The 23,146-nt window shown below is 44.9% G+C and overlaps 2 protein-coding genes across 6 annotated transcripts in view; one reads left to right on the forward strand and one right to left on the reverse strand.

The window, feature by feature from the left end:
- The window catches only part of Sec22a (SEC22 homolog A, vesicle trafficking protein), a 56,729-nt gene extending 45,050 nt beyond the window's left edge, over positions 1 to 11,679 (forward strand). For all 5 annotated transcript variants that reach the window (XM_028886320.2, XM_028886321.2, XM_028886322.2 and 2 more), the window contains exons 6-7: positions 1,483 to 1,548; positions 9,521 to 11,679. In XM_028886320.2, coding sequence (XP_028742153.1) covers positions 1,483 to 1,548; positions 9,521 to 9,721 — 267 coding nt within the window. In that variant the 3' untranslated portion in view covers positions 9,722 to 11,679. The remainder of the gene's footprint in view (positions 1 to 1,482; positions 1,549 to 9,520) is intronic.
- A 7,550-nt stretch (positions 11,680 to 19,229) lies between these two features.
- Positions 19,230 to 23,146, reverse strand: part of Adcy5 (adenylate cyclase 5) — a 148,776-nt gene continuing 144,859 nt past the window's right edge. Inside the window, 2 exon segments of the mRNA XM_028886323.2 lie at positions 19,230 to 20,040; positions 21,674 to 21,798. Coding sequence (XP_028742156.1) covers positions 19,912 to 20,040; positions 21,674 to 21,798 — 254 coding nt within the window. The 3' untranslated portion in view covers positions 19,230 to 19,911.

Genomic DNA, 23,146 nt, shown 5'->3' on the forward strand with positions numbered 1-23,146 from the left:
TGTATGTTATGTTATGTACTATGTACTATATGTATGTTATGTTATGTACGAAAGAGCAGCACACAGAAGTATGGTTCTGGTTCTTTGGGGATGGAGGAGGGGAGAGGCAGAGACAAAGAACCAGAAATACATGAAAGGGTTAACAACAATTTTCCCATATGTGGGATTACAGACTACATGTTTCTTCATACAATCTATATCTTCCACAATTTTCTACAATGAACGTAGTCTTTTATAATCAGGAAAAAGGACCAAAAAGTAATCAGAGCTTATTTAAAGTCTTGGAATTATAAAAGTGGAAAGGCTTCAAGTTGGCCCTTCCTGCCTCTGGGGCAGAATTGACCTGAGTATCCGAAGAAGATTAACGTTCCTGTTTTAAGATCTCACTAGGATAAGCCACTCTCCTCTGCCTTGTGGACTGTTCTGTACCCAATCAATTGCACTAAAGCAATTTGCTCCTATTTCTATCACCTAATGCCCCCACCTCCACAAAATCCCAGCATTTAGGAAGCTGTCGCAAGGGGACTGAGCATTTGAGGCCACCCTGGGCTACATAATGGGACCCTGTAGGAAAAAGAAAATAATTTTTTCTAAAAGAAGGAAAAGGGGCTTAGTATAATGTTCCCGCATGAAGAGAAACCCTTATTCCTCTGCCCGGGCTTTACATTCCGCTCATACATTTACTGAAAGAAGTTGAATGTTGATACTTTGCAGGATACCAAGGACACAGGCCCTGGCTGGCCCTCCTCTGCTGTTTGCTAGCACAGTGCCATTATAGCCAGTCCCGATCTTTCTCTTTGGGATTTAGCACACTCTAGTGGACAGTAGCTTTTCGGTTGCCACAGTTTTATTTATCATGTCAAGTTACTTTATTGGGCAATTCATTCATGTGCCTCTGGGTAGTAAAGTTTGTCAGTTTTTATTTAAGCAGTGACCCTCATGAGCAGGAGGAACTTGGTCGGTCACCCTCTGGGATATTGTGCATGTTTATGTAGTGTTACTAGGAAGAAGAGACTGTGTGCTATGGGGGAACCAGATTTTCCCTGGTGCTTCTCAACTTCCCTGGAGTGAAATGCCATTGATAGGTGAGGCCAAGACACAGAATGCTTGGAGTTTTCCTCAACTTCCCATTTCTCTGCCTTTTAAATTTAAATTCATTTTATGTGTATAAGTGTTTTGTCTGCATGTACATCTGTGTTTCACTTGTGTGCCCAGTGCACATGGAGTTACAGATGGTTGTGCGTCACCATATGGGTGCTAGGAATTGAACCCCTGTCCTCTAGAAAAGCAGTCAGTGCTTTTAACTGCTGAGGCATACCCTTCTTTTCCTCTGTCTTACCATGTGTTTTATATTTGTCTTTTAAGACTCATAAATTTTATACAAAGTGTTTGTGCATAAACATTGTCATACCCTATCCTGGTAGACTATTTGTTTAAATAGGTGCTGCCGGCAAAAAGGTAATCTTTCTTTGTGTTTTACAGAGTGATGGTGAGGACCTCAATTACATCATTGCATTTTTCCTTGGAACAGCAGCCTGCCTTTACCAGGTAGGTTTTCTTCCATTTCTAAAAAACGCTTCCCCATTACTGTTTGTTTCATGTGTCCAGTCTGATAATTGTCCGTGTATTTAAAATGTACATAAAAATGGTGTCTGAGTTATCGCCTCTTTTTAAATTTGAATCTTCGTCACCTTTGTAACATACACTTCCGTCTGAGTGGACAGAGGTTTCTGGTGAACTTACTCGTAACCCTTTCTCTGTGCTGGGACTTCAAGGGTGCCCTGTCATGTTCCTGCAATAGTGAGGCTGCTTCTAGATTTCCTAGTGAGAATTATTGGCGTCCAGGCAGAGGACTTGGTGCTCTGGAGAAAGCCTTGAATAGGGGGTACACAGCAGAAGGAACATTTCAGGATTTTCAAGTTCGGAGACATGAATGGGATGGGTTGAAAGGGCAGAGAGACTGCAGTTAGGAAACCGGTTGGGAGATGACTCTGGTAACCCGGATGGAGCATAAAGGGAGCCCAGACTGTGCCTGTGACAGCAAGGTAGAGAAGTATTGCCACTGAGAAGAATACCCAACCGGCACTTAAACAGTGTCCAGGAGACTCTAGAAGGGGGCGGGTTCTACTCCTGGCTGACAGGGAGACTGGTCAGGGGAGGGATGGGAGGAATGACCATGTCAGTGACCCAAACTCAGGAGTGCTTTTGTTTGAACATAAGAAGCAAACAGGGACCCTGACTTAACTTTTGTAGGTAGCATGTTCCTCTGGCTTACATAGGAAAAAAGAAAGAAGCTAGGAAGATGTATGTTAGTATGTTCCTAAGATTACCCAAAATTCTGTAGAACTCTCTAGGGAAATACTTTGATGAATATTTGAACTTTTATTTGAATAAACATGAACAGTTATAAATTTTAGTTTTAGTGCTTCACTTTTTAAAATCTTTAAATTTTCTTAATGTTATCTTTAGAAGTCCATTAAATTTGACAGGCTTCCTTAGGACAAAGGACATTTCATACAGGTAATGTGAAGCCATGTGTTTGTTAATGGCATGTAGTGCTTAATTTTACACAGTGTTCTTTTATGGGCTTCCCACTTTAATCCCGATACCCCATCATACAAGGTTATTGTCTCATTTGTAAAAACGAGAACAGAAGCACTCAGTACTGTCTTGAGACGGCATAAGCAGGAAAGGGGAGGAGTCATGGTGAATGCTTCAGAATTTAGATCCCAGGTTCATCCCCATATCATGCTACTTCTAACCTAGCCAAGTCAGTACTTCTCATTCGTACACTTTTTATGATGTTATAAAAGCTGTACCTCATGAGTCTCATGTGAATAGTATTTCATGAATGGTAGCTCTTAGAAAGGTAAAGCTTCGGTTGCTTTGCTTCACAAAGGCAACGTTCACTGCCTAGTCATAATGGCAGTGTTACTGACGCCTTGTGTTTCCCTAAGCCCTTGACGTTCATCGTACCATTAAGTCATCACAGAAGCCGCACCAGGCCCTTGATCAGCACCATGTTTTCACTGAGGGCTACACCGTTCTCACAGCTAGTTACCTGTGTTACTCCACAACAGTGCTCTTACATCACCCAGAACAGATGACAGTGTTTGGAAGAGCCGCTTAATGGCAGGCTAGTGTTACTCAGGTATCACTTGAGAGAAGTAAATAAATCCCTGCTTTAAGAAAGAAGAGTGTAAAATCCAGTGTGAAGCTCCACAGCTTCAGAGTGGCTGTTCTAAGTTCACTGAGATGATAGACTTTGGGTCTGGTAAATATTGGTGTGTGATATATATTTTATTTGCAAGTTTTTTTAAATAATAAAGTTTTAAAAAATTAAAAATGGGAAGCAAACTGGTTTCCTGTACATATATGGGCATTAAGCGTCCCGCTTTCCAAAAATGCTGAGCAGAGTGGTAACTATTTTTTGCAGTTACATTTTACTATTTTATTGCTGTGTTTCCAGTTGACAGGGTATGTTTTAATGTGTTAGGTCAGCTCTCTTAAGTTAACTACTATAGACCTGGTTGCCCTTTTCTTCAGGATGCCAGAGCTGATTGATACCCAGAGCTCAGCCAGGAGGGACTACTTTTAATACTGAGTATTTCAAAGAGAGCCAGGGTTAGCAGAGATACTAAGTCTATTTCGTTTCTAAACTATAAGTATTTCCCTTTCTAAACTGTCAAACATACAGAAAAATTAGAAGACTAGTATATGCAGAATCACCTATTGCTAACATTTCATAGCAGTTCTTTCATCTTTCTATGTATATACAGGTGAACATACAGTATGCATGGAGATGTTTATGAATAAGCTTCAGGGGCCAGAGAGATGGCTGAGTAGGTAAAAGTGCTTGCCATGCAAGAATGACAACCTGAGTTTGACCCCTGGATTCCATGTCAAAGTAGAGAACCAACTCCACCAAACTGTCTTTTGATGCCCACACATACTCTATGGCATTATGTTCTGGTACCCACACTGAAACATTAATAATAAAGTTTAAATAGAAACTGCTAAAATAAAAACTCATTAAAAACTCAAAACAAGTTAGAAGAAGAGAACTAACTCCTGAAACATCCTCTGATCCCCACATGTAGGTGTCCACACTCAGATACACAAACATGTATACACAAAGAATAAATAGTTAAAAAAAAATAGTGGTGGTAAGATGGCTCAGCAGGCAGCCTTGGTGACCTGAATTCAGTCCCTCAAATCCACCCAAAAGTGGAAGGAGAGAACTGACGCCAAAAATTGTCCTCTGACCTCCACACGTGCCATGGCACATGCGGGCCCACCTTTATTCTCTGATATCTTATACCAATAGTAAATAAAGCTCCCGATAAACATAAATATATGTATACATTTGTCTTTCTTGCTGAAGTGTTTTTTTTTTCATTTAGGACAATTATAGACTCACGTGGAATAATAGGAGAAATCCTATAAATTCTTTTTACCTGGCTTTCCCTGTGGTACCATCCTGAAAATCATAATACAATATCGTAAGCCTGTGTTGCTATTGATGTAGTCAAGATAGAGAATATTCCTGTCACCAAAAGAATCCCTCTTGTTTCCTTCTATGTTACATAAATGGAATCATACAATACATAGACATCAGTTAAGGCAGCTCTAACCAAACTTACATAGGCTAGGAGGAGGCTTAAACAAGGGTGTTTATTTCTCACAGTCCCAGAGGCTAGGATGTCCGAGACCAAGGTTTTTATAGATACACTTCTCCCTGGCCTGGAGAAGGCTGCTTTCTGGCTGTGTCTTTACACAGCAGACAGAATGCTGCTCTCCCTTCTTCTAAGGCCACTCCTCCATTTAGGCACTCCACCCTATATCCCATCTAGACTAGCAACTTTCTGAAGTTCTGCTTTCTGATAGCCCCATAGTGGGGGTACACATTTGGGATGGGAAAGGCACAAACCTCTAGTTAAACCTAGCCTTTTGTGATTGGCCTTTTCTTACTCTGCATAATCCTCTGACAATTCATCCAAGTTGTTATACAGTTGATGGTTTTTTAAGACAGGGCTTCACTGTATAGCCCAAGCTAAGTTTAAACGCTATCCTCCTGCCTCAGCCTCATGCTGGGGTTACAAGCATGTATCACCATGCCTGGCTTCATGTATAGGCTTTTGTATGGCTATGTCTTCATTAATTTGGGGTACATACCCAGAAGTAAAGTTATTGGTTGCTGTGGTAACTGTATGCTTACCTTTAATAGGAAACCATTTTCCAGAGTAATGTACATTCTTGCCCTTCTCTGTAACTCCACTGGTATTTGGGGTGGTCACTTTGTTCTGTCTTAGCCATTACAGCAGGATTTCCTCATGGTTTGTATTTTGGAGTCCCTTAATGTTAGTGATGGTCACCATTGCTTCGTGTGCTCATTTTTCATCTGCGTGTCCTCCTCAGTGAACTGTTTGCTCCTGTCTCTTGCCTGTTTCTGATTGGGTTGGTTTTTACTTTGGGAGGGCTACTTTTTAAAAAGCTTTTAAAAAATAATGTTCTAGATAGTCGCCTTCTCATATATGTGTCTTATGATATCCTTTTCCAGTAAATAGTTTGTCTTTTTAGCCTCCTGGGCACTTTTGCAGAATATGTTTTAAATTTTTGTTTGTTTGTTTTTTTTTTTTTGAGACAGGGTTTCTCTGTGTAGCTTTGTGCCTTTCCTGGAACTCACTCTGTAGTCCAGGCTGGCCTCGAACTCACAGAGATCTGCCTGCCACTGCCTCTGTGTGCTGGGATTTAAAGGCATGTGCTACCACTGCCTGGCTAGTTTTTAATTTTTATAAAGTTAATTTGATCATTTTTTATGGATTACATGCTAACATTTTATAACCCTTCCTTAATCTCTCAGTACATGAGTGAACATACAGTATGCATAGAGATGTTTATGAAGTCAGCTGTCTGTATATGGGTGAACATACAGTATGCATAGAGATGTTTATGAAGTCAGCTTCAGGGCCAGAGAGATGGCTAAGCCGATTCTGAAGATTTCTGGGTTTTTCTAAGTTTTGTAGCTTTATGATTTATATGTAAGTTTGGGATTTTTTTTTTTTTTGGTTATGTTCTTTTTGTGGTATGAGACTCAAGTTGAGGGGTTTTTTTTCTTTGTTTATACATGACCAAGTGTTCCAGCATCATTTCTTTATCAGACTGTTTTCTTCCACTGAATTACTTTTACACATTTATATAAACTCAGTTGGGCATATTTGTGTGAGACTCTTTCTGGGTTCTGAATTATGTTCTTTTGATCTATTATCTTACCACAATCATATGTCTTTATTACCCTAGCTATATACCGCCTTAAATTCAATTTTCTTTTTAAAATTTATATATTATGTATACAGTGTTCTGCCTACTCTGCCTACATGTATGCCTGCACACCAGAAGAGGGCACCAGATCTCATTATAGGTAGTTGTGAGCCACCATGTGATTGCTGGGAATTGCTCAGGACCTCTGGAAGAACAGCCAGTGCTCTTAACCTCTGAGCCATCTCTCCAGCCCAAAATTCAATTTTCTTAATAGTCGTAGAATGATTCAAATTTTCTATTTCAGTAGATGAAATTATGGTAGTTTTGGGTTTTGTGGAGGTGGTCTGGTCCATTGTGTAAAGTTGGTAGTCCTATCCCTTAATATTCTTTTGATGTCTACAATGTTTATAATGATTTTGTTTCTTTTCTGATGTTGCTGATTTATATTGTCAGTGTTGGTCTTGTCAGTTTCTGTTTCACTGATGAAACCAGCTGTTCATTCTATCAGGGGCTTTGTTTTTTCTTTTTCCTCTTCTGTTTTTCTGTTTTCAATTTTACTGATTCCTGCTCTTGTTAGGAGTTGAATTGTGGACTTATCTAGTTTTCATTTCAGTTCTGGTTTTGTCTCACATGTTTTGAAGTTATGTGATTTTTGTTTATACAAATTTAGGATTGCTTTGTTATCTTGGCAATTTGACTCGTGTCATGATTTTTTTTGGTTTGAAATGTTTTGATATTTATACTATTATAAGTACTCTTTATATTAAAGTACATGGCATATCCTTTTCCATCCTTTTACACTGATATAATTTTCTGATGGACAGCAAAATTGGTTTTATATTTTTTTTTAGTCCACTTTGCCAATCTCTGTCTTTTAGTTGCTGGATGTAAGCCATTTACATGTAATATAATTATAGATATATTAGGGCTTATTTTTTCTGCTTTTCATTTTCCTTTTCTTATCTTCCTATGGTTTATTTGAATTTTTAATGATTCCATTTCAGTTTTATCTATAGTATTTAAAAATATCTAATAGCTTTTAAAATGATTACTATAGGTAACACAAAATAGATGTTTGTCACAGTCTTCTGTTGTCAACACTTAATGTTTTAGTGAAATGTAGACACCTTATCTCTCTAGATATCCTGTCTTCCTCCTCTATTTATAATACCTTTATTTATTTCTTCCACATATATTCCAGAACACATCAGACACTGTTATAATACATCTTGCTTCACCTGTGTAACAAAAACTCAAAGGAAAAGACCAGCTTTCATAATAGTTGTATTGTTGCCCACCATGTTGTTTTTTTCTTTCTCGTATTTCAAAGTTTTCTTTTTTATTGTTTTCTTTTTGGTTTAGAGAAAATTCTTTAGCTATGTAATAAGTTTGATCAAGGTGGTGTCAACTAGATCTCTGCATTGCAAGGTATCTTTTTTCTTCATTACCTTTGAAAGACTTTAGAATCATCAATGACATTTTTTAATACAGAAACAGCTCTTCTTTACCAGAGAATTCCAATTAATAAATGTAGAAAGAATGATGGAGATAGAGAGTCACTATTAAATTACTGTTAAGCAAACACCACTGTAATAACTGATGCAGGCAGAGTCATCAGTGGGTGGCAGACACTCCCATCATGGGGTCCAAGTTGACAGCAATGATAAAACATACTGTCTGGCACCTCTCTGTTGTTCTTGGCAAGATTACATATGCTTAGCTTGATCTTGGAACACTGGACACATCCAAATTGAGGAATAAGCTCCAGCATAACTGATGAATATTTATCAGGTCTGTCAAGGTCATGACTGAGAAGCTATTGCAGATTAGAGAGACTTGACAGCTAAATGCAGTACAGAATCCTGGGTGGGAAAAAGGTCCCTAATGGGACACAGGACAAAATTGAAGCCCACCAGTTTACAGTGCTCACTGTGGTCATGTCCTGAGGAGATGACTGATGTGCGGTGATGTAGCAGTGACACTGGGGACGCAGAACAGTTCTGCTATTTCAGAACTCCTCGTATTTCTTTAAACTTTTATTCCACAGTGAAAATCACTCTTATAAAATAAATATTTCTATTCATTTCACGAAGATAGCAAAGCGGTTTTGTTGATTTGTTTTGTTTTAAGGCAGCCAGGGTCTTACTGTGTAGTCCTGGCTAGCCTGAACTTTCTAGACCATGCTAATCTTGAACTCAAAAAGAGTCTCCAGCTTCTGCCTCTCAAGTGCTGGGCTTAAAGGCATCACTCCTGGTGTGTATTCTGTTTAAGTATGGGAAAATCTTCACTTATATAAGAACTAATGTTTGGCAGGAACACCCTTACATCTTCCATTCTGAAGCCTGGATGTAGTTCACAGAAACTCCTGCTTCTTCCAAAGACTTCATGAGCATACAGTTTCTGCACTTCCCAGATAATAGATTTTAGACCTACTGTGGACTTGGACCTGTTCTGGACCCTGGAGATAAATGAATGAATGAAATAATTAAGTCCTCGCCTATCAGGATTGAATTATGATGAGCAGAATAAGCATGCTTTTAACATGTTGTGAGGAACAATAAAGGACAAAGGGACAAAAGCAGGCCTGTGGGGGATACTTCCTTCACCATGTCATTCAGGTAGCACTCACTGTCATTGTCCCCCTTCCTGCTTTATGGGTTAGCCTTTTAAGAAATCACTGCTTGAAATTATATGATGAAAATAAGCTAACAACACTCGCTTCCTCCGGTGTAAGCAACGGCTTCATTTGTTTCTTCTGTCACAGCTGAGAAACAAGGCCCAGCCCCTCAGCTCCCCACTGCTCCCTCCCCACGCCCACCCCTCGATGTTGGTCATATCTGAGACTTGTTGCTTTCCTTAGTCCTCAGAGCTGGGGGAAAGCCCGTCTTCCTGAGTAGTGTTGAGTTTCCTGTGTTTTCCTGGGTGAGGATGGCACACGAGGCTGAGAGCCCAGCAGTGTATTTATCTTGATTTCCTGTCACCTTGGAGAAGTTCCCCAGTCTGTCTTACACAGGAGTCACCCAGTTGTACTTCCATTTAACATATGATACAAAATGCTTTTCTGAAAAATGAAAGACATAAAAAGGAAAATCTACTTCCCTTTCAAGCCATGGAACTTCCATGACTGAATATCTTTGATAGCTTACATTACCTCGTTCTTTTGGGCAGTACCCTTGTTTTCTTTTCATGTTTCACTGATGTTACACATCTAGTTCTCTTCCTGTAACCTAACTATCTTTCGTTTTTATGTTTTGAACAGTGTTATTTACTTGTGCACTACACCAGCTGGCGGAATGTCAAATCATTTTTGACTTTTGGCTTAATCTGTCTGTGCAACATGTATCTCTACGAACTGCGCAACCTCTGGCAGCTTTTCTTTCATGTGACTGTGGGAGCGTTTGTTACACTGCAGATCTGGCTGAGGCAAGCCCAAGGCAAGGCTCCTGACCACGATGTCTGACATCTCCCCTCAGCTGTATTGCCTTTGCCTTCAGGGGACGAAGGAGAGGACATATAGTAACTGTCACTGTGATGAAGAGACCAGTCACCACACACGGGGAGCTCTGCTTTCTTTCTCTCCCATCTCCCGTTTTGTTTTCACAAATCAGCCTGGCATGCCTGTGAGCATGCAAGAGCTGCTCAGCAAACTCTGAGAAGAACCCCGCAGTGGAATGTCAGGCCTATCACACGGTAGAAGTTGTTCAGCATCACCTGAAGACCTGGCAGGTAACCAAAACTCGGGTGTGGAGCGTGCTCTGAGGACCAAGCAGGAACACTACAGCCTGAGTCTGCCTTTGTGAGGAGGCATTAGTATAGACCAGTGAAGAAGATGCTGCAGGGGTCGGAAAGTTATGATCTCAAACAACGACTGTATTAAATGTCAGATTGTTTGCACAGCTACAGTACCAAGAGTTTATGAAGTCCAGAATGGTATGAAATTGGTTCCTTTACTTTTCTGTTTCTGCCAGCTTCTAACTCTGGAAATAACCTGGTGTGGGAGAAGGCTGTGATGTACATCTCTAGAATATCACAAATCCTGATGACACAGTGACTTGTGGTTTCTTTCTAGACCATGTTTGTCATTTATTTTGAAATCACTAAAAATACATGATTCATTTGACCATTGTGGTCTCCCAAACTCTTTATCATTTGGGTACTGTGTTTACTGTTATTTGCTTAAAAACCTTAAAGTACTTAACAAAGAAAGGAACCCCAACTCCAAGTGGAAAATCAGTATCACTTTGCCAACATAAAAAGAAATGTTAAGTTCTTACAAGATACTGTAAATCTAAGTGGCACATTCATGTGATAGTGAGAGGTGTTACCTGGCACCACAACGAGAGCCGTCTGTGGGACAGTCTGAGGATGACGGGGGTTGCAAAGGAAGCGGCACTGTCACCGTGCCGCAGCACTGTCTAGTTGTGTTGTGCGTCCAAACCCGCCGTGCCTGTTGCACAGGTATGGTGCTGAGAGACTTCTCCTTACAACTCTGTTACTTCACGGTTTGGGGAGGTAACTAGTATCCAGAAGAAATAACACTCTTCTACCCTTAGAAAGATGACTCAAGCCATTTTGAATTCATAAATGAAGCACAGCTTGACTACAAGTCACCTGCTTTGGAAGCCATCATGAGTGATTTGCCTTTGTTTTTAAAGAAAAGATTCCAAACAAGGAATACATAGGATTCTGGTATTTTATACCATCCCTCAAAACAATGGACTTGATGTGGAATTCCTGTTGGGGCTGTAGGTAGTAGAAGGAGTCCAGGTCAGCTCACTGACCTGCGTTATCAGCCTAACCCACTGTGTGGACACTTGTGGAACTGGAAGATCTTCATACCTGGAACCTTTTGTGCACCTCCTTCTTAGAAGAATAAGGTAGAAGGAAGGCAGTAAGTGGTTTTATGATGTCCACAGTTTATTTAAAAAGAGAAACTCTAAGTCCATCTAGTCACTGCTGTAACAAAGCTGGAGAGTTATCCTGTACCTTCTGAGAGATACCCCAAGGCATCACATGAACCTAACTACATGGACTATGTTTGGCATTTTATACTCATTGAGCCTTGTAAGTAAAGTGGTTCGACTTCGGAGCAGTTTCTAAGCTAGTGGGTAGAGCAAAAGAGATTTCTTGTAAATAGTTAACCAGGAAGCTCAGGTTTTCTGGTTAGTTGTGGTTTTACTACATCTTGGTATTTGACAGCTCTCTTACCAGTTTGGTTCAGGAGCTACACCATCATCACTGAGTTGAGTTACAGCATTTATATTTGGATCCATTCATCAGGCACACTTGAAAATCCCCAGTTACTTCTAAAAGCTTAGCTTGTTTTTTTCTGTCTTTGTTTTCATCAGCTGTTTGGGGTAAGAGGATGTTTGCATCATAATGTACAGAATGAAATTACTATAAATTATCTTTTCTGTATACCACTGCCATCTTTCATTATTTGGGATGTGCATCCCTGAGAGGGTACATAGCTGCCCTGGCTATCACGATGTTATCCAAGGATCTCTGGGTTTGTCATGGTCCTAGAAGGGATCTCCCTAGGGTCCATGCTGTGATACCGAAACTTATGTTTGAGGCACACCTTTACTCCTAAGTGTCCACTCCATCAGGGTTCTGGGGAGGGGTGTGTGTGTGTGTGTGTGTGTGTGTGTGTGTGTGTGTGTGTGTTCATGTTGTGTGGCAAGAGATGGAGTAATTGGGTCCCCCAATTACATGTCATATAGCTAAACATATGTACTCTAATTTTGCACCAGGCTCTCTCTACTAGTGTGGGACTAATGAAGGGACTATATCTGTTTGTGACAACAGTCTTCCCTGGTGTGTTTTAATAGATGCATTTTCTCTTAATTTAGCCAGTTCTGAAATACTGCCTGTTGATTATGCCAAGAGCAGACACTCTGTCATACTCTAAAAGTATTTGCCTGCTTTATTGGTCTGGGTTTGAAATGTATTCCTACTGAGTCTTTTCCCTGAAAGAACAGCATGCCAAGAAAAGCCATGAAATATGGTGTTAACAAAATCTGAACAGACCAGATCAGTGAAATGCATAGAAGGGCTGAGTGCCATTGCTGTGTGGAGGGTGTGACAGCCCCTGGAAGCTAGGGTTAGAAGGGTGCAAGTTAGGCATTGCTCTGTCAAAGATAAAAAGCATGCCAGATGAAGTATGAGATAAAAAGCATGTCTCAGTCCTAATGAATTTGGTAAAAATGTTCTCACTTGGGGTCCTGGGAAGTACTAAAGTGATCAGAATTCTTAGACAATGTATTTGCTTATTGTGTAGGTTATCTATGTGTGTATGTGTGCATGTGTGTACATGTGGCTGTGTGTGTGTGTAAGGATTTTGTTCCTATAAATAAAAACTCTTGCCCTGAGTTAAGAACAAGTATCCATTAAAGCTTGAAAATCTATTTGAGACAAATGGATCGTGGAGAACCTTTACCCGGTTTTGTAATTTATAAAGCAAATGTGCTAGTCCTGGTTTAACAATTATTTTGCAATGTAGGTCTTTGTTTTTGTTTTCACTGTGGACTGAAGTCAGGAAGAGTACATTTCAGTTAGACCATGTCAGGAATGCCACTCAGCTGTGGCTTTGCCAAGGCTCCAAGGGAGGCCAGGAGCTTAACCCGAGACTTCACCTCCATGGCACAGACAGACTCAGGGGGAGCCCTCTGTACTCCCCAACTTAACTGACCTCCGAATGGTTTTTTTTCCCCAGAAGGCTTAAGTAACCTAAGGACATACTCTGAGCTGCTGGAATCCTGTGGGGCATAGTGGAGTGTGTGTTTATCATTCTTGTTAACTATTGAACAATCTAGGGTCACTTTGTTAGAGCTGCCATGGAGTGTGTGGTTAAAGAACAAATAAATGATTTCAAAAGCATTCACCACTTAGACCAAAGTGAACACTTAGCCTTACCACAAATTATAGGTCACTCTTGAGGGCTGCATTCCATGCCTATGGTCAGGGTTTCTTAGTCTTTTTCTGCACTCTAATCCTTCAGGAAGTGGAATCTTTCTACCTAGAAATGCTGTGGTGAATAGGACTTGTTCTTTTGTTTAAGTTGGATTAATAATATCCTCACTAAAGATCAATAGGAGAGTCCCCTGCAACCCCGAGTGTTCTGAATGGGCTAGTAAGGGCAGACAGGCAGGAAGGCAGCAAGCGTCTGTATCTGCTACTTGGTGGGAGGCATCTGGATGTGCTCACTGGTGCTCTAGGGCTGCTGGCAGATAGCAGCCTCCTGATTAAGCACTGGCTATTCCAAAGAAAAGCGGTCCCTGCCACTGACTCTTAGGGCATCTTTCTTGAGTGGCTGAGCTTTCAAATAGATTATCAGGCAGATGAAATTCAGTAAATGTTGAAACCTTGTATGCTTGGAAGCCATGTGGTTAGCATCCTGCTCGTTAATAGTGACTGGCATTGATATATGGGTGCCCAAGTGTCCTGTGCCTTGGCAGTGCTAGTGTGTAAACATTTACCTCTGCACACTGAGAGCCATAGGAAACTCAGAGAAAGGAATTCCTGAAATCATGAGCATCACAAATCCTTCCCAGCGTTTCCTTGGCAACAAACAGTATTTTCAGCCTAGCCTCACCCCTGGTTCACATTTGCCCTTTTCTATTGCATCCCACAGCACAGCAATGCAGATATCATCCAAATTCGTGGAACTCAGTCAGGTTCCATCTGAGATGAAGAGGCAGGACTTGTGCCTTCCACTCCCTTGAGGGCTCAGACCCAGCTCTGTCTCGGCCACTTGACCATGTTGTGCCAGGGTTTTACGTCAAGGCTGAGATACAAACAACCTTGCCTGAGTGAACAAACAATATGTTGCCTTTGTGCTCCAATAATGCGCATTGGTGCCTTTTATACTTATCTATGATGTAACTTAAGGCAGCCTGGGAACAGGAGACACTACCTCATTTTCATTTGAGAAAGGTAAAACTTGGGTCTAGAACGTCTTTGGATGGTATTATTCCCATCAATGGTGGTATGAAGTTGCTGCTAGGATTCGGGTTTTTATTTAGAAGTTGGGGCATATCTGTTTATGCTATAATGTGTCTCGGAAAGGCAATTCTTGGCATGTTTAACAGCACTATGGCAGTAGTGAGAACAGAGGAAGCAGCTAGAGAGGGAAAACAGAATTGTGTGCTCTGCAGCATGGCTGCTTGTGGATGTGGCCATGTTGCCTTCTCAGCAATCCTGAAGGTGTCCTTTCCTACAGGTGAGCTGCCCAAGCCCTAAAGATGTCACAAATCCTTGTGCAAAGCTCTTTAGAAGCCATCCCTTGGGGGAAGAGCCTGTTGAAATATCTAGCATGCAGTGGTGCCCTGCCTCAGAAGACACGTGTGTGGATCTCTGGGCAGAGCACACATCCAAAGAGGGAAGGGAATTGAGAGGTGTATATTTGCCCAATACGCTGTGTGCCAGGTGCTCTGTGCAGGAAGTGTTCATTGCACACCCGAAGAAGTGATGCAATGTCACCCTGAAAGAGGTAAGCTATGCCTACCAATTTCCCCCCTCTTAGTCCCAAGGCACAAGGGTGCTGGGGGGACCTTGCCCTGTCCAGTGTGGCTCTAGAACCTGGGCCTCGACAGGCTTTGCTTTGATCGTACCTGCTGTCTACCTGCCAGTCTTGGATGACACCATCCCTAATACCACCGTTCCTCGTGCCCTGTGAGTCTGCATCGCTAGGAAGAAGAGGGGGAGGGCTGAGCAGCCAGCAGCCTGCAACCTACAGTTCTGTCAGCTGAAAGGCATTCTTGAAAAGCACAAATATAGCACGGCTATAAAAAGATGAAGAAGCACTGCTCTGAAAACTGTGAGAGCCGGTCGGGAGTGCCACTGTGGCTAGGTGACAAAAACGGGGCAGCAAGTTTTGCCTAACTGGAAAACTAGGGAAAGTAAAGCTCCGCAGAGATGCTGACAGGCCCGGATTAGAAGTTGGCCAGCAGTGAGAACAGCAAGTGATGAAGCTCCCTGATGGATTCCAGTGAGCAATTCTAGGAAGTGTGAAAGGGATCCTGGGGACCAGTGTGCTGTCACCGTGAGCTGGGGTGGCTCTCTGCTCCGCTCACTGGCACTGCAGAGCTGAGGTGGAGGGCTGGGAGGCTGCCTCATGGACCTGGGGGCTTCCTTTCTAACCTCCACTGTCCTTTCCCCTTTCCTCCAGACGCGTTTCCTGCTCTGTGACCTCCCCACCTAGCCTGTGGTTCAGAGCTTCCAGGTAGAGTTCCCAGCTGAGGACAGAGCAAGGGCCTTTTCTGACTGTGGTTTGGAGGTAATCAGACTATAGCCCCTGTCGCATGGCGCGTCTGCCTCGCTGGTCTCTGCCTGTAGTTCTAAAGCCATGATCGTAATTCAGTTGTTGGTGCAATACATGTGGTCTGGGATTTCCCAGAAATGGGGGAAAGAGTTGCACAGATACTTAGAAAATGCCAGAGGGGGAGCCCTTAGGGACCCGCCAGACTGCTGTCTTCACTAGGCAATGCTCTTGTGTGGCATAGAGACCTTGTAGATGAGAAGGAAGGGAGGCAAAATAGCAAAGGGATATGTATATATCTGCCCCCCCCAAAAAAAAAACAGAAGCAGAACCCTGGAGGCTTTTAGAAAATCTAGAAGGATCTCACATCACCAACTTAAAAAAAAAGTGTGTGTGTGTGTGTGTGTGTGTGTGTGTGTGTGTGCATGTTCATGCTACAGTGGTCAGAGAACAACTTGTGTGACTGGGTCTAGATTGTACCACATGGGGCCCAGTGATTAAACTCGGGTTATTAAACGTGGTGGACAGTGCTGAGTCATCTCAGCACCCCACTCACTGATTTTTGACATTGAGAAGTGACGAGCCCCTCCTACAGACCTTCGCTATGGACAGAGCATTCTGGGCCAGTGGCAAGCTGCTCCTGAGCCACAGCAGAGAGAAACGTGCTCCGAGGTGTACATTCATTCTTTTTAGTATTCCATTGTACCTTAGGTGGTAACGCAACTAAAGCTATGGTTTCCCAGAGTTGTTGCTGCTGTTACCATTCTCCTGCTCTGGAGCAGTTAGCTTCCTGGCCCTGCTTCCCAGGATTCCACCTCCCAGTGTCTAAGTGCTTCCTTCCTGCCCAGGTGAGTGGGTTCAGCATTGCTGCCCGGTGCCCAGAAGTTCAGGGTCTGTTGTTACTATGGTATGGCTGTTGAAGCATTGTGCCCGATACCCGTAATTCACCCGGTGAAAAACCTCAGCTCAGCCTCAGAACTTTATGCCTCTCGGGTGACATTTGCTTTTGGAAATTCATAAAGTAGCATGGCTCTGTGACAGACTTCGCTTCATCTTCTCTAATACAGGAAGTCCTTGTGGCTTTCCACCAGTTCCTTGCTAATTTCATGCTACACTCTTACCATGTTAGCTACAAACAGGAATGGGCTGTTTGAACCTGACTTGAATACCAGCGGGACGTTTTCTAATAAGTTCTATGATTTAGCTCTCTAATGTGGATATGCTTTGGAAGAAATGTAGAGCTGAATCTATTTTCTGGAATTTGCTCATTGGGCGTGATGGATATGGGAAGGACTTTTGAGCTGCCCCTTCTGGGTGATCACGTGGCTCTGTGTTTAACATGTGGTTTCAGGGGCTGCCTGAAGGCCTAGCCACAGCAGGTGGAATTTCTTTAGGAGCTGGGTTTCCACTTTGACCAATAATAGCTGGGAAGTTTAATTTATTTTTTTCTTTCTCTCTCTCTCTCTCTTTTTTTTTTTTTTTTTTTTTTTTTTTTTTTTTTTTTTTTTTTTTTTTTTTTTGAGATAGGGGGTCTCTACGTAGTTTTGGCTTGTCCCAAATTCACAGAGATTTGCCTGTTCTGGGATTAAAGCCATGTTGACAATACCCTGCCAACTTTGAATTTCTTCATCATTGAGTTTTCTAATTGGTGTGCCCCAGCTTAATTTCTGAGTTAAGCCCCTGCCTCTGTAAGATACATCTTTCGCATTGTGTATCTGAAACCCTAATGATGTCTAGGCCTGCCCTGCCCAAAACTGTGTGGCTGCTGCTCCAGTGAGGCTAGTAAAGTCTCCCTCACAAGTTCCTTCCTGTTACCTGGTTCCAGTGCAATGCCCATGCCTCTCGAGAGTTCTTTCCTGCCCCAGTTAATCCTGAATGTGATGGATGTAGCCAATGGGGTCTGCTGACAAGGGTCCCACTGTGACGCTGGCAGCAGTACACTAGCTCTGAAGCTCCTGTTACTCAGCAGCTGTGGCCTTAGGCCAGCAATACAAGCTTCCTGTGCTTCACTCCCTTCCTCGTGAAATGTGGCGGCCGGGGGATTTAGCGAGATGGTATTTGTATGGTGACCGTCCCAGTGTGGTAACAGCTGGCTCCAGCTGTACAGGTCAGATTAGTTGGCCATCCCTGCCCATCTCCTCAGGTCCTCCCGATGGTCTGGATAATCTTTGTTTTCCTTTTGGCATATCTTCCTGCGCCCCGACCCAGGATGAAAATCAGACCCAGGACACATTACCAGTGAAAGTGTTTTTTAATAGTTAAATTATTTAAATAGACTTTTCAGTTTCCATGGGAAATCATAATTGTATCATTTTTGCAAGAGCAGGAATAAAAAGAGTGCACACACCCCTTAGAGGGAACGAAGAGCTAGCACTGCACGCTGTCACCAGTCACTGCTGGAATGGGGAGGAGCCTCCACGAGGCCTTGACCCCCAAGGAGAACACGGGATAAACACAGCACGCACACTGTACTCGGGTTGGAAGCTAAACAAAAACCCACCGGCGTTGGCAGGACATGTGGAGGGCTGGGAACTCGGGCAGAGTTTGAGAGAAGCGGCCCCCTGTGCCAGAGGCGAGGGCAGGGCACGGAACAGAGGCAGATGTGGCAGTTCTGGGTCCATACTTTGTTTGGGGGGCTGTGTTCAAACGAGGGAGGGGAGGGTGGGGAGGGTAGGTATCAAAGTGACATTGAGCCAGCACACAGCTGCCACCTCCCCTTTTAGACGCTCCTGTCCTGTCAGAGGGGAGAGTAATGCGCCCTGAGAAGCAGTGGAAAGATCTGGGCACAGACAGGAAGGGTGCTATTCAAGTTTTTCATTTTCCAAATGTGTTCTTAGAAATTATAAAAATAGTATTTCCCCCTCCCACCAAAACTAGACCTTTTCTGCTCATTTCCCCGTGGGTAACTCTTCCTGTCTTTGCAGGGAGAAGGCAAGGCCATACCTTTCCCAAACCTGGGGCCTCCACGTTACATGCCCAGGTCCCAGGGGCCCTTTCCGAGACAGCGCCTGGGCCAGCTGAGCAGGCCATATCGCCTGGACGCCTTGTAGCCCCAGCCCTCCTGAGCTCCCAGGAGCCTGTAGGGGCTGCCTCTGAAGGGAGGGGGCCTCTTGCGGCATCTCTGGGAGAGGAAGAGCCAGCACTAGTGAGTGCAGAGTGCTTTGGAAACAGTCTGGGGCGGAGCAGTGCCTTCTGACTGCTCGTTCTGTTTGCATCTGTGTCCTTGAGAAGTGGGGTGTGTGTTGATGGGGGTTAGAAAGAGGGGCTAGCGTGGTCCCCGTATCTTCTCCTTAACCGAAATGTGTAGTGCCCCAAAAGAACACACACCCCTGCTCTGGCTGTGCCTAGGAAAACCAAAAACTGCCAAGTCTGAAATGACGGGAACACACCCTGCAGGGAACGGCTCCACAGCGGGAATGCACACGTCCACCAGCGCGCGCACACACGCACACACACTCACACACACACACACACACACACACTACATCACGAACAGTACAGAGGAGCAGAAACGCCCTGCTGCTGTACAGCTGTTTCCTAATAGAGAGAATTTACAAAATATAGAGTTTGGTATATCTGTTAGATCTCCAAGGTTTCAATAATACAAAATAAAATACAAAAAGACAAGTTGGGGTTCCCGCCTCCCTACCCCAGGGGCACCCTCGTTCGCTGTGTGTCTCTTACACGCATACAACTAGCGCAGTCTAAAGAAGGGCACAGAAAACTTGTTTTGTTTTATTTAATAAATATTTTCTTTTGCTCAGAGCCACCACTCCTCGCTTGGTGTCCTCTTGCCTCCCCCTTGTCAACAGTCCTGTTTCCCTTACAGGGCACTGTCTGTGCGCGTGCGCGGAGGTGTGGGCAGAGGGTGGCACAGGCCACGCCTCTCCAATTCCTGCATTCCTGCCCCCCAAACACCGCTGGGGGCATGGCCTCTCCACAGTGGAAAAGCAGACCCTAGAGACCCCTGGACACCCCCAGGTCAGCTTCGAGCCGGCCTACCTACCCAGCATGGCCAAGGCCTCTCCTCAGGCCAGCCAGCCAGCCACCGTGTGCCATGCCGCGCCACCAATGAAGGCTCCGCTGGCGCCTCCATCATGCAGCAGCAGCAGCAGCAGCACCTGTCAGACTCAAGGCTCAACTCAAGTCTATCGGGATCTTCTGCCAAGGGAAACATCTTTGGTCAGCTTGGTGCTCGCAGGACGCTGGCACCCTGGGCCCAGGCCAGAGGCCGTGCCCACCAGCAAAGGCAGAAGTTGCTTCTGAGTCAAAGTGGAAATTTTACCATCACGGCGGTGAGACCGGAGCGCAGGCCCCGTCTGCCCACGGTGCACAAAGAAGCGGTTCCGTTCCTCGGAGGCCAGCATGCTGGCACCTCTAGCCAGCACCTGCTAACTGAGGGGAGGCCCTCCATTGAGGAAGTAGGTCATCATCTCACCCTTGCCCTTGACCTTGACCACACCCCGGCACTCCAGCTGGTATGTGTTGGCGGCCAGCACCTGGTACATGTCTGTAGTGACCTGAGGAGGCACAGGAAGGGAGAAGACAGGCTGTCAGTGACCTTATCCATGAGCTGCCGTGGGCACACCCACCTCCGCGTGCCCACGCCCTGCCGCTGGCTTGACACGAGAGTGGGGGAGGCCCTCCACCCCGGGCTCTCGGGGACACTTAGACAAAGACTGGTGGTAGCTGTGCTCAGCACTTCCCTGTGCTGAGCACTGTGACAAGCACCTTGTGTGGTCCACCTAAGGTGCTACTGGAAGCATGGGCTGGGGTCCGGACACTGCCTTCCGGAGCAGCATCGTCCCCAGGAACTTGACAAACAGACAATAGCTGAGGGCAGGACTTGGGTCTTGTCTAGAGTACGGCTCCACGACAGAACAGAGAGCCACCTCTTGTCTCATTTCATCTCTCTAGAGGAAACTGTCATGCCTGTGCCCGAGGATGCGCATGCCTGCCTGTTTAAGGTAGAGTTAGCCAACGGTAGAGCCTGGGTGCCATTCAGAGCCCAGGTCTGCCTCTGTCTTGGCTCTGCAGACAAAACTCACTGGGGCTTCATCAGTTACACTGTCCTGTGGGTGAGAGGGGTCAAGGAGGGCACAGGTGCCACGCAGAGGGTTGTCAGAGCTCCCATTGGCTGGGCTGCCATGAAGCTGCTGAGTGAACCCACATGGCGAGACTAAGATGTGTTACCGACTGTCACACTGGGCCCCAGTGGGGAGCCAGACACTCCACCCACACAGCCTTTGTCCCTCCTCTCCTTGGCACAACATGGAGGTGGGGAAAGGCCTGGCACCCTGGACAGCACCCAACCATTCAGTTGGGCAGGGCAGACAAATGAGGGGACCTTGAAGCAGTGTGACACAGCAAAAATGCCTTTGAAACGGCACATTTAGCACTTGTCAGGACAGGCCAGGGGAGCTGACTTCCCACCGCACACCAGGACCTTCAGGTATGTGGCGGGACATGACACCTTGTATCAGAAGGGAAAAAGAAGAACCAGAAGTCTGAGGAAAGGGGAGGGAGGGATAAAGACTGCGGGCCCAGGGATCACAGACACCAGCTAGCAAAGGATGGAGACAGAGAAAGTAATTCCCCTTGGATGCTGGAACTCTAGAGACACCAGCATCCTCAGCAGGCCTGGAAAACTGCAAACCCTGCTGGGTGACTTCCCAGCAGTCTCCTCCTCCTGTGTACCTGGAGGCTGGGTGACTGTCCCTACAGCTGTATGCTCCTCCTGTATACCTGGGGTCTGGGTGACTGTCCTGCAGCTGTATGCTCCTCCTATATACCTGGGGGCCGGGTGACTGCCCAGCAGTCTCCTCCTCCTGTATACCTGGGGTCGGGTGACTGCCCTGCAGCTGTATGCTCCTCCTGTGTTCCTGGGGTGGGGAGGCCCAAGCTTCCCATTAGCACTCAGCCCCAGACCATTGCAGAAAGAAGCCTCTACTTAGCACAGTGGGGCAGACCTCTGTCCAAGGTACTGAAGGTCTGAGCCGTCCCTGTTGCCAAATCTGGGAGTCAGCCCTGACTACCACATCACCCTTGGATCTGAAGAGAAACTGTGAACTGTGTGTGACCTACAGTGAAAACCTCCTGGTAACAGAGGCCCTTCATGTGAATTCTGTGAGTGCTGGCTGAGTTTGTACTCACCTGGATGCGGTCAGGCACCCCAGTGCTGTCCATACGGCTGGCCACATTTACTGTATTGCCCCAGATGTCATACTGAGGCTTGCGAGCCCCAATGACCCCAGCCACTACGGGTCCAATGTTGAGCCCTGTGTAGACAGAAATCAGCCATACTCATCAGCTTAAGTCCCACATATACCTTGTTTGCCGTTGCTAGGATCCATCTCCTGGCACACGCAGGTGCTCCTGACCCCTGCTGGCCTGAGGCCATGCTTAATCCCTTAGTCTCGCACTTCTCTGCACAATCCACTCTTGTTAGCTCAAGAAAACAGGGATCTGTGCACAATCCACTGGTACTGTGTGTGTCCTTACCTCAACCCTTGCAAGTCCATTGCCATGCGTGCCCTCTTCAAGGCCCAGCATAGCCCAATACCTTCTCTCTCTTTGGTTTTGGTTTTTCGAGACAGAGTTCTCTGTGTAGTTTTGGCGCCTTTCCCGCTTTGAACTCAGAGATCTTCCTAACTCTGCCTCCCGAGTGCTGGGATTAAAGGCATGCGCCACCACCACCCAGTTTCCAACACCTTCTCTTTTTAAACATACTACATTCGTGTGTCTGAGTGTATGGCACATGCATGTGAGGCTGCCTTCAGAGGCTAAACGAGAGCATCTCAATGCCCTGGAGCTGGAGTTAAGGGTGGTTCATTGGACTTAGGTGCTGGGAACCAAAGCTGAGTGCTTTGGAAGTGCTCTCAAACCACTGAGCAATCTCTCCAGCTGCCCAATGCCTTTTCTTAACCTTCCCTCTTGACATATTTTCAGCACCAACTCAAAGAACACAGCAAACTCACTCCTTCCCTCCTAAACCACCGCTGTTCTGGAGACCTTGCTCCTAGCCCTGTCCTGTCTCTCTTCAAGTCCCGTCATGCCGCATGCGGCTTTCTAACCCCATATGCTGTTTCTATGCTAGTTTGACCACCTTGCTGACCACACTGAACTCACTGGCATGGCCGTCCAAGTCTGCTTAGCTGCCTGCTGGGAGAGTCTGTCATTCCATCCCCAGTCCAGTTGCTGAGACAATTTACAAGACGACACATCAGGAAAACACAAAGAGCTCGAGGATGGGATGAGTGGAGCTACATTACATGAAACCAAGGACAGTTAACACAGACATGGGCTCTGTGTAGGCTACAGCAGAGGCCTGGCCCTCAGCAGCCAGGTTCAATCCACAAAGCACTGTGCCCAGAAGGCAAAGTAAGCAGCCTGTCAGGGATAGCCCAATTCCCGACACTTGGGCCAAAACAAAATATCTCCTGGGGACATTAATGATCACAATATTGGTTTTTAGTGATGCAATATTTCAGTTTAATGTGCTAATTTTGAGAATTGAAATGCCAGTATTTTGTGAATTACTGTTACTTAAAAAAAAATTGACATCTGAATCATTTATGACTTGAGACATACTCAGGGAGTTGATAATGCATGAAACTTTTGACCAGA

Source organism: Peromyscus leucopus, chromosome 12 (genome assembly GCF_004664715.2).
Source record: "Peromyscus leucopus breed LL Stock chromosome 12, UCI_PerLeu_2.1, whole genome shotgun sequence".
Lineage (NCBI taxonomy): Eukaryota > Metazoa > Chordata > Mammalia > Rodentia > Cricetidae > Peromyscus > Peromyscus leucopus.